Source organism: Monopterus albus, unplaced genomic scaffold, assembly GCF_001952655.1.
Source record: "Monopterus albus unplaced genomic scaffold, M_albus_1.0 scaffold270.1, whole genome shotgun sequence".
Lineage (NCBI taxonomy): Eukaryota > Metazoa > Chordata > Actinopteri > Synbranchiformes > Synbranchidae > Monopterus > Monopterus albus.
In genome coordinates, this window is record NW_018128150.1 from 2,005,084 (window position 1) to 2,017,280 (window position 12,197).

A 12,197-nucleotide genomic window follows, 5' to 3' on the forward strand; every position below is an offset into this window, starting at 1 on the left:
AATGTATGAATGGAATATGAACACATTGCACCACAGATTAGATGTTGGGATGGGAGCTGGGAGAGGAAATGGAAAATAGGTTTATGTATTTTTTTTCTTTTAAAAGAGACCTGGCAAAACAAGATTAAAGGTATAGCTAATAAATGTAAAACTAATCCCTTCTATATTCTCCAACACTAGCCAACTAAATTTTCCCCTTTCATTTTCCTCCTTCTCATCTAAAACTTGAGATGGAAAAAAAACCACCTCACAACACTAGCAACAACCCCAAAGACATGCTGAATATTTCATTTTTCATTCACAGAGTTTCTTCAAAAGTAAACCTTGGGCTTTGTGAAGATGTGAAAATCAATATCACATGTTTTTCAGGCTGTTCATCAACTCTGGGAACATGAATAATGGAAAGGAGCTGCAGAGAGCATGGATGTAACATTACACTGGTACTTCTGCCCAGCAGTGACAGAGGGGGAAGTGATTGGTATGAATAATCATGAGGAGGGTCACGCTGTTTTGTGTTTGCCAAAACACAAACACTGGCACACAGAGCTGCAGCATGACAGTTATACCGTAAAAAAGAAGTAAATAGCTTGGGGCTACTTGGATGTGTTTACAAGTACAGGTAGACATGGAAACCACTTCCACTCAGGCTACATTATCTGTTCAGGTTATCAGTACATCGGTACTTTTTTCATGATCTCATGCTCTCTCACTACACTATCGCTTCCTGCACTCTCACTAACACTCACAGAACTGCAGTCACAAAGAATGCACTAAATATATTTTGTTTCCCTATGCATACACATAGCCAACACAGTATCAGCTACACACACATACAGATGATACCAGCACACATTAAAGCCGTGTGTAGTGAACTGTACCTGCTGCATATGATTTCCCATTACGTCCTGGTTGGGTGGGGTCATAGTCCATCTGCTCCAGCTGGGTCTGTGATTGGCTGCTATAGCCCCGGCCACCTCCACCAGCAGCAATGATGAGGGGGATGTACACTCCTTTGTCCACCTAGGTCATTATTGTTTACAGTTATATTTATGTAAAGGCTTCTGTTTTTTAAAGGAAAAACTGTTTTGGGAAACACACTTGTTTCTCGCTGAGAATTATATGAGAAGACTGGTATCACTGTCATGGTTTTGTGCTAAATAATGTATGTAGACAGAACCAGCAGCTGGTTAGCGTAATTGGGAAAAAGCCATCCTGACCCTGTTGACTGGTAGAAAAAATCCACTTTTCATCACTGCTACAGTTCACAAATTGAAAGGTTAATCATATAGGCTGCTAGGGAACTAATTCTTGGCTAGCATTTCCCAAACTGTCAGATGATTCCTTTAAATGAATACTGTTATACAAGTTGTGTTGTCAGGCCACTAATACCTTTAATTTCATATATCTAATATGAATTTCTTGAATGGTACAAATGTAATTTATATTCTACTTGTAGCAACAAAAAAAACTTGGCTAATTGTGACACATTATTTGTACTGGATACCATTCAAATGAAAATCTCTATAAATCATGTGCAGTCTGTAAATATCAAGTATAAAAATATCTCTCTGTGCCTGAGTGTGTCGTTCCCTCAGCACCTTCTCACCTTGAACACATACGAAGCACCGCCACCTCCCCCTGCGCCCCCCTTCACTTGAGTTTTGTTCACCATCGGGCCGCTCTGTTCCAGGCAGATCTTATTCGGTATGCCTTTGGACTGCAGGGAGGGAGAGAGAGATGTCAGTTCTCTTAAGAATCAGTTTCCTGGATTTCAGTCGTGTACAAGATGGCTGGGCAGTTGCCAAACCCCAGATGTTGTAAGCCCAAGGTTTTAGCATTATAAAAGTGAACGAAAAGTGAAACATGCAGATGCACACAGAAAGTGTAAATCAAGGACCAGTAGTCAATTTATACAACAATTCCAGAGTGATTTGAGCATTTACTGACTGCATGTTTATCCTCTGTTTTACATGACTGTAAATCTGTGATAGTGTTGTAGAACAGTTCCCTGTTGATTCCTGTGCTATTGGAAACCAAAGTGGAGTAAATAAAGCTGAGTGCCATTGTTGTTGCAGATGTGTAAACAACATATCCACTGAATTCACTATAAACGTTAATCATTCTGCCGCTGAGAAATAGTCGTGCTTGTCATTCCTGGCTACTACTACTAACACTGATAATGTATTCATGTTCAAGTTAACTAGACTACTGGCATTTTTACAACATACAAATAAGAATTAACAGTTTGCTCATCATTTCTGCAGGTTATATTATTTGGAAGTTATGCATTTCATCTTAAATGGGTGTGAAAACAGTTTAACATTTACCCATTATGTTTGCAGCTGATTTGTCATGTCACCAGCGAGGAAGTCAGTTTGTTGTGGTGCCACTCTGTTTTCCAGAAATACAACCTCTTTATAAAAATGAAACTGTTGGCAAATGATGTTAGATGCAGGGACTTTGCCATAGCTGAGGTTCAGTAAACTGACGAGCCTGCCTCGTGTGTGGCCTCATGCTGAACAGCCTGGAGCCAGTCCTACTCTGGGAGCAAGAGGGCATGTGTTTCCTCCGCTCACTCTACCCGAACCTTTCACAAACACACACTCACAGTCACGTCTTCACTGACTGTGATTGACAGGTAGAGGGGTAAAAGGCAGTGCATTCAAATGTTCTAGGAGAGTCTTCCTTACTTTCTCCCTCTCAGTCTGTTCTGTCTGTGCAGCTTCTCATTTTAAAGTTGAGCTTGTGTCTGAGAGAGAAACAGAACAACGGAGGGAAGTTGTGTGTGGGTCTGCTGTGTGTGTGTGGCAGAAAGAGAAAGACATGCATGGAAAGAGCTAGTATTTGGCAGGAGAAGAGGGGTATCATTTTCCTCGCCAGTGGGTGTGAAGGTGTGAGAAAACTGTTCGACAGCAGAAGTCACTTTCAGAACGACCTTTTGGACAGAGTCACTGCCTCTCTCTGTCAGAGCTGTGGGGAAATAAGAGAAGCCTTAAATGACTTCACTCTCATGTTGGAACAGCCTTGTCCCTCTGCTCTGCACTGAGCACTTCAGGACATCCAGTGGACACACTAATAACTGCAGGACAGTGGTGAAGAGCCCTGCCTGCTAAGATACACATTCTTGAAAACAAAACACAACGAGCACTTTACTGAGCTGACACAAGAAGGGCTGCTACATCAGCTTCATCCTGTAGTTCATGTCTGAAAGATATTATCTCCATATGAACATTTACAATTCATATTAAAGATGTTTAGAGTTTTGTGCCGTCACTGCTACAGCTTGCTGAGGCACTTGTCTTTTTAAAACACAGTAAGTGTAGTGACCAGTTAAGAACTAAATTAAACTGAACATCCATTCATTTTCTATACCACTTAGTCCCAAACAGGGTCACGGGGGGTTGGAGCCAATCCCAGCCAGCTGCGGGCAAGAGGCAGGGTCCACCGTGGACAGGTCGCCAGTCCGTCGCAGGGCTAACACGCAGACGAACAACCACTCACACACACAGTCACTCCTACGGGCAATTTAGAGACACCAATCAACCTATGCTGCATGTCTTTGGACTGTGGGAGGAAGCCGGAGCACCAGGAGAGAACCCACGCAAGCACGAGGAGAACATGCAAACTCCGCACAGAAAGTCCCTGGGTCGGCTGGGGCTCGAACCCGGAACCTTCTCGCTGGGAGGCTAACCACCGCGTCATTGTGCTGCCCTAGATTTCTCCAATTATATCCAATTATGCTAATTTCCTGATTGTTTGATAAGTGCCAGATTTCAGCAGCTAACCCATTTCCCTATTTTAGTGTCGGGACAGGCCTTAATTTTTGAAAGTTTGAATAGTGGATAATGGATGCTTTCATTGGCGGCTAGTGAGACAGAGTTTTAGTCTCAGTGTTGTACACTGAGGGGAGGCATACTGTACTGCTGCCAGGGAACAAGCTCCAGACCATAATGGATGACAGCCACCCCTGGCAAAAGAACACAAGTGAGCTTGAGAGAGACAATGGGGAGATCACTGCAAGTGTCGACTGCGGACATCAACAGTCATTTAAAATGTTACAAACTAGAGTATATATATCCAAAGTGAGACCTCAGAGGTCCATGAGGAGGACTGCCAGGGCCCCTCTAATACCTAGTCATACAGTGAGAATAGTTTATAAGCAACTGTGGGTCCATATTTTAGAAACTTAAATCATTGCAGGATTTACAGCTATTTTAAAGCAGAACCATACATGGAATCTGTATTATGAGCCTTCATTTTTTGAGTTTATGTTGTTTTGATGACACACTGTAGACTATAGGCTCTCACACACATACATCTATTTATGGCATGATAGTTGACTCACTTGATTACACTGATTAAAGAACACTCACCTTGGGACATGCGTCCTCTCCTTGTTGTCCCACCAGGATGTAAAGCAGCGTTATGTAGACACCATGTGACCTGCTCATGGCCAATACACTACGACCACCAGCTGCACCGTAGGCTGTGATCCTGGGGTTTAACATGCACAAACCCCTCATTAGTCAGACTGACACAGGAGCTGAAAGGCTGGTTGATTCCATTTAGTGTTTATGGGTATAAACACGTCAAGTAGCAAGAGTTTTCTTGTTTTACACTTTTTCATCCAATGCTAATTATGTCAGTATTCTATATTATGAATTATAAGTGCTTACCAGAAATAATCTGAGGCTGATGAACAGGTCTCATGCAGTGAATTAACCTTAAATAGCAGTCAACATTAGTTTGGAAATTCTGAAACTCACTTTCACAACAGGTGTTTTGAATCAAAATATTAGCATGGCCTAACATGGCACTAGTGTGAAGCCTTAACATACCCAAAACTGGACTGCATAAACTACACTGCACACAAACACACAGAAAGAGACCAGCAAATACACACCTTTACAACACAAGACTAATTTCAAATGCTCCACTTTTCTTGCCAGGAGAAGAAAAAACAAATTGATTGGTTTTTGGGAGCGCTTCTATATTTCTCTTCCCTGGTGGTCGAGCTTGGTGAGGAGAGTGAGAACGCTGCCCAGTGCTCAGTAGCTACCTCAGCTGTTTGCCTAATGACTTTTGGGAGATGCAGAGAGCATATTCATCTCTGTGGCCGTCTGTCAGCTTCATTTACAGGCTCTGCCAGCCAAACCAGGCAGCATCAAGACCACAATTGTAGAGTTTCTGTGGAGGCAGAAGGTGTTTTTATATAATTCTGGGACATGTGTTAAGACAGTGCTGTCCATGCTGTTATTATGTATTTTAAGACTCAAGGATTTTGCGAGTGTATGTGTGTGCATTACTGTGTGCCTCTTTCTCTGTTGATGTGGGAGGATCTTTTAGAGATGCTTCTGTTTGAAGCATCCAAGTGAAATTCAAGTTAAACGGCTCATGTTGTCATGAATGCCCACAGGAGAAGTACTGATATCTGTACAAGGTGGTGAATATTACAGCATTAATCCTGGAACAGTACACAGTTTGAGGTCAAGGTGCTGCTGAGGGATTTCAAAGCCTTAAAAGCCAATAAGACAGACATGGAAGTGGGTGGTTTTTGAATTTCAGTCAGGTGCAGAGTGAATCATGCGATTTAGCTGCCATTACTCTAGCCTCAGCTCCCTCCTGCAAAAATCTGATAGTGATATTTCTTTGTTTTCTCATGGAAGATTGATGTGCTGCTGATGCACAGAGGAGTGGAGGTGGGTGTGAGGAAAAATCTGCATTGTTGTGAAAAATGTGAGATGCACAGAGTTGTTTTTATGCCTAAAAAGGAGATATTAAATTAACTGCATACCCTATGTGTGTGTATATAAGTGCATGTGCCTAATGATTGGCCTGGAAACCCTGGAGACCCTTCACAAAGAGATTAAATTCTTACAGAGTGGGTGTTGACTGAAATTTATTGTACAAATAATGGTAATTTCTCATTTTTGTGCTCAGAGGCTTGATATTCTGGCATCAGTCCTACCTGTAGGTGCCAGTTTCTGGGACCTGCCACATTTGAATGCCTTTGAAGGGCCCTCGGGTGCCTACTGTCACGTTGACGTTAGTGTTCATGTAGGAGAAGCGGCACCGAGTGGGAGTCGGGCCTTCAGGGCCCACAGCCCCACAGGTATGAAAATCCCATTTTTTGGCTGCACATGAAGAGAAAGGACATTGAGGACATTGAGTGCACAGTAGCAGAAGCACACACTCTGTGTGCAGTCTCACATGCATTTAAGCAAACCTAAAGATGATAAAGAGTCTGGAGTTCAGTGCACACCACAGACTCATTACAGTTCTGTTTGCCTCACATTCTTTCCACTTCACATTCCCCACTGCTCCAATTTCACATCATTAAAATCCAAATATACAGATATGAAGTCAATTATTCCATATTGAAGAAGGCAAGCTCTACTACTGCTACTACTATGAGATGTTAATATCATCTTATTCACAGCAGCAGCAGGGGATGTAGTGACAGGATCACAGGTGAAAAACATTTCTGCTCATTTTCCAGGGAATCCCATGTGTTGGAGCTAATTGGAGTTCTTTTCTCTGTAATTAGCATGAGATTAGTCTTGTCAGATGGACGTGGAAGGACTTAATGCTGCCGTACTCTCTCTGTGTGTGTGTGTGTGTGTGTGTGTGTGTGTGTGCATGTGTGAATGCTCTGAGACTACTTATCATTCATTTTGAAGCAGAGCTGATTATTACATCTGACACCAGCTAAGGTCAAAGTCATTCCTGCACTAGTCTCTGAGTTTCTGCTCATAATAAAACCTTAAACTGAAGATGCTCTCACCACAACAGCTTTTACTGCTCAGGTTGCCTGCTGTGTAATGCCTATTAGAGCTGAAGCTCAGGAACTGAGACCCTAATATTTACAAGGATCTCTCACCTCACTGAATGAGGAAAATAACTGCAGAAATCTGACAGTTTTAGCATTTGTCTGTTTGCACCACTTATTATTTATCTCCAATAGTGATTTCACAGGAAAATAAGTTAGTGTTTTTGTGAGTTAACAGTTTTAAAGTCATAAAAAATATACATATCTATATAAATTTCTTTAAAAAGTGTCTGCTTCTGTTGCTGCCAGTCCAAATGTTGACTAGTACAAGTGCTGAAACTGGGATGGACCGCATGACAACCATTGTTATTTGTCAGCCTGATTGGTTTGGTCCAAGAGCAGATCCAACATCAGTTCTTCAAACTGAACTTCACTCTGTCCCTCCACAAAAATCTCTTTTGATTTTGGTAAAGTGTTGACTGCAGATACAATTTCAAGCAGGCTGACACCTTCAAAAACACTTTGAAACAGTGCTACCATACATGTAGGAGAATAATTTGGAGTTTAGCCGAGTCTTAGCAAATGCACCCTTAGTGTAAAAACACTGCTGTGGGGTGACTGGAGCTCCATCTGGCTCCCATCCAGCAGCGGTAAATTGATCCCTCAAGTCAGTATTGTGAACACCCAGCAAGGTAAAAAGAGTTAGGACTACTGGGAATAAATCCCTCACTGGAGCAGAAAAGCCTCCAAAGCTTTACACGTAATCTCCTGTTCTTAACAAGTTACTGTAAGATGGCAAACAGTTAAAGTAGGACATGCTAAAGAGAAAGAAGTGAAGCTAAGATACAGAGTCTGAATTTGACATCTTTATTTACATTTTCTTATTTGAACAATTCTCAGCTATTTGATATAAATGAAATTGTTATGTAAAGTGAGGCTTGCATTCAGTTTCTCTGTCCAGTTTTCCTGACAGGGCGGCTGGTTTCACACATAAACCCAGCTGATCAATCTTGTTGGTCCATCAGCACGAGTGAGCTCTTATACGCACAAGCACACACAAGCACACACCAACCAACTGCCGCTGTGATAGGCACTCAGCAGAACAAACAAAAACAAGATGTGCCCTCCCAGGTGATAGTCTTCTCTAATAAGTGGTGTGCATGCTCATCAGCTCCTCTGACCTGCAACACACACACATACACACACACACATTCATATGCACATACATGCACAAACATCCAGGGGGAGACTGACTCTGGATGAATATTCCTGCATATGACTCTCCTTTTCTGTGAACACTGGTGGTATACCACCATCATAAACTGTGGCCTCCACCAAAGGAAGAGGTGATGCTGTACACTGGGATCGGACAGGAACTGTTGACAAGGCGAGAGAAAGAGAGGGACTCTCAGATTAGAAAAATGTTTCTGATTGGATTGCCGCCTTGACAGCAGCGTGTGAGTAGTCTTTATCTCCCCTGAACATAATTAAAACAAGACAACAGTAAACACGTCATTTTCAGTGAATGACACAGCCAATCTTTAGGCCAGTCTGTAACAAGTAAACAAACACCCAGTAATGCCTACAGAAGGAAGCAATAAGAGTCTTTCAGTTTTATGAAAAAATGATGAGCAATGTCCACAATATTGTGTGTTGTGACACACAGATGGATAGTTAAATGGACAGATGGACAAGGCACTCACACAAGAAGGCATGTTGTGCCAAGCTGCTATGTGATTGTGTTTGGAGACATACATTCTAATCTGTTCTTTCTCCAACTGCAGAAAAAAACAGAGCCAATCAGAACTTTACAGACTGGGATAAGGCTGTTTGTGATGAATGCTGCCCTCTCATACACCTGAATGGGGTCAGAGTATGGGGCTCTGGCAAAACAATGACCGGTGCAAGTAAGGACGTCATCTTCTTATGCCAGAGAAAATTTATATTCCAAACAACTCCTACTGTACAGTCAATAATGAGGTTTCAGTCTGATCATCAGGTGATGAAGCCACAGTTTGACATGATTTATAGGATATCTCTGTTAGTGTTGTCTCCACTACAGTTTTTCATTCAAAATAAAGCAGTTCATAACTTGTTTATCCATGGTATTACAAATCTTATAGCTCTATTAATCCTTTACAATATGGCAACTTTAAAGGTAAACTACATATATGGCTGCCCAAAGTAACAACAACTAGCTAAACAAAAACACCACCAACAACATGTAGACAGGTCATTCTATGCTGCCTTCCCCTCTTAGCATGCATCCTCCTTATCCAGTGACAGTTGTCCTCCTTGGGCCAGCCATTATAAAGATGGATCAAGGTTGGCACACCATGAATCGATTTGAATGCTAAGTACAAAGCTTATGGAGCACCTGAGTCCAATTAATTACAAAAGCCTGTTTTGCGTGACACTGTCTTAGTGACTAATGTTCCCCTTCCAAAACCCAAAGTAACAACAACTAGCTAAATAATTGCTGCAGGTCTGTGTTTATGAATAAGTAACCAAAGAAGCACAGGCTCACATCCCCTCTGTGCAGCTAATTAGTGAGCATGTAATGACCAAAACTCTTTTGCAGCATGCAGCATTCAGGGACTGACATCTGCTGTCAGTTATTTCAAGAGCCAAATGGATTGCTTCAGTCACCACAGCTTCTGTCTTTGATTTGATGCCAGTTTTTATCTACTCCACACAAATTGGGTTTCTGTTGTTGTCTGTTGTGGGAGTGGGAGCGAACACCTTGATATGAAAATGTGCTACCTGTTCAAAGAAGCTAATGCGTGTCCTGCAACACTTTCACAGATAAGGTGTAACTATAATATTTTGTTGCATGATGTTGTTTTATCATCTTAAAAGTACCTGAAAACACCAATCTTAGTCAAACACACCTATACAGACACATCTACACACACTCATACAGAAATTGGCCACTGAAAAATAAGCCTTGAACTCATTTTGAAGTTAGTGGCACGTTCCTTCCCGATCAGGAGAGGTAATCACAAAAAGAAAGGGATGCAAGCTCATCTGGGTTGACGTTTTCACTTCCCCCGAAAGTAAATGATGAGTCAGCAGTGAGCAGTGGGTGATGCACAGTAGGGCAGTGGTGAGAAATGAAAGTATCTGCTGCCAGAGGTGTAAGGAATCATGAGTGGAAAGGACTAGAATAAAGAGAAAAACAAAGGTCAAGTCAGAGTGAAAGGGAAAAAGCAAGAGGAAGAAGTGGGGCAACAGACTGATGTCAGAGTGAAGTCTAACAGAAAGACAGAGCATCGGGGTGAGAGGGCAGCTCTGTTTACTAACAGACAGTCAGCTTTTAAATGATGAAGATGGGAAACAAATGGAGTAACAAAAGGGAACAAAATGTGCTAGGCCCAGATATAGTGGCAGAAAGAAAGGACAGATGAAGGGGAAAGTGAGAGGAGACAAGAGATGCTGATGTTTGGTGGGGTTAATCATTGACCGTGTCGGGGGAAGAAGAGAGCCCTGTTGGAGTGACAGGTCTGCTGAGCTAAAACCCTCATCAGACTTTCCATCCTACCCTGCAGACGTCAAAGCATCAGCTCCAGAAGGGGAGAAGGAAGATGCTCGGTGAATGTTAACTGCTCAAAGCTTTCTTTGAAATGGCCATTGTATAACTGTGAGTTCAACTTCTTTCCCCAGAGTTAATAACTATGATAATCACAAGGGCAAGAGCAGTGTGAAAGTCCCACCTTTCTCTAAGGAGATTTAAATCTGGTGGCTTTATTGTAATCGCACTGAATATTACTTGTGTAAGCACACTGAAATAGCTTTGTTGTTGCTGCCCTGCAGCCAAATCAGCCCACTAAACTCTCCTCGCCTATATGAAATACACTTTATATAACATTAAACGGTACATCAAATGTTTCCACAAATGCAAACGTTTCCTGCTAAATATAAAAGGTTTTCTTGATAGAGTGAGCAGCCTTTGCTTGCAGACTGACACATGCTTGTGGCTAGAGTTGAATGCATAATCCTGTAATATCAGATCATGTTAGCTGGCCAAACAATGTCTCATCTTTTACTGTCCCTGTTTGTAACCCCAGAGACAAACACAAACATCACAGACATTCAATCAGATACAGAGAGACACATATTAGCATATTATGATCTGTGCTTTGACCTGCTGTTAAGTATTGCTGTGTCCAGCCATCACCCATTTTCTGTGGTGTGTCAGGGACCATTTACTCTAGTTGGCACATATCAGCGGCTGTTGAGCAGGCTCAATGCTGGATGTTAAATCTGCAATGCAGTCAGGCAGTGAGAGAACTGGCTGTCCAGGCTTATTCAATCATTGATTTCTCCCACTTAGTACAAATTCTCTTTATCTTTTGCCTCTTCCTTTTCTAACAGTCCAAATAAGCAAATATTTTTCGGTTGGAACGGTTTTATGAAACCTATTTTCAGATTGTCTTCTCAACATACAGTATAATGAGACAGATTAAAACCTCAGTCTAATACTGGAATAAAAATGGCTTATTTGTATGTGGGTTAGCATTACGTTCTTAGAACATAAAAAAAACTCTGACTAGTTATTTTTTATCATCAAGGCTCAAAATATATTTAGCTGTGGCCTCTGCAGAGTAGTACAACTTGATGATGCTAAGTAGGTGATCAGTTGATTTCTGTCAGTGAGGTTGGTTAGTGCTGATAGCCGGTTCTATGGTGGGCCCATTTCCAAGTTGGTAAGGTATCAAGCCTTACATTTGTAGTTTCTGTTTAGTTTGCACTCTTTGGCTTCTCTGACACTACAGACACCGATGACGTAATAACTCAGTCACTGTTGTAAACAAGTGTTATGTATATATTATGTATTACATATCAATAAATGGTTCTGGGTTCGGGCCCCACCTGGGACCTTTCTGTGTGGAGTTTGCATGTTCTCCCCGTGCTTGCGTGGGTTCTCTCCGGGTACTCCGGCTTCCTCCCACAGTCCAAAGACATGCAGCTTAGGTTGATTGGTGTCTCTAAATTGCCCGTAGGAGTGACTGTGCGTGTGAGTGGTTGTTAGTCTGCATGTTAGCAGACAAACAACCAACAACAACAAACAATCTTAGAGAGTGGGTACACTGTCCAGACCAATCTTCTGTTAGGACTAAAAAACGGTCCTTAAAAAGTCACAGAAACTGAGTGACTGAGACACATTTGTTTGCATTTGTATAAGAAGTGTAATGTCTACATGATTAGTAGCAAGTTATGCTTGAGAAACAGGATGATTATACCCAGAGCAACTCTGAAATGGCTGTGGCAGCAGAGAAGCATCAGCAAGTCAACGGGTCTAGTGGACCTCAAACACGTTAAAGCTATTAGTTGAAAAAAGTGTTTTAGAGTTGCTTTGATATGAAAGTAACTAACTTATGAGTTTAAATATAGAAACTGAACATCTGCTTGGCTTTACCATTCTGAA

At 41.8% G+C, this 12,197-nt stretch overlaps 1 protein-coding gene across 1 annotated transcript in view; it reads right to left on the reverse strand.

The window, feature by feature from the left end:
* alk (ALK receptor tyrosine kinase) overlaps positions 1 to 12,197 on the reverse strand; it is a 538,088-nt gene that overhangs the window by 35,753 nt on the left and 490,138 nt on the right. The window contains exons 13-16 of the mRNA XM_020621985.1: positions 5,969 to 6,134; positions 4,374 to 4,494; positions 1,607 to 1,717; positions 879 to 1,020 (exon numbers count right to left, since the gene is read on the reverse strand). Of these exons, the coding sequence (XP_020477641.1) occupies positions 879 to 1,020; positions 1,607 to 1,717; positions 4,374 to 4,494; positions 5,969 to 6,134 (540 nt within the window). The remainder of the gene's footprint in view (positions 1 to 878; positions 1,021 to 1,606; positions 1,718 to 4,373; positions 4,495 to 5,968; positions 6,135 to 12,197) is intronic.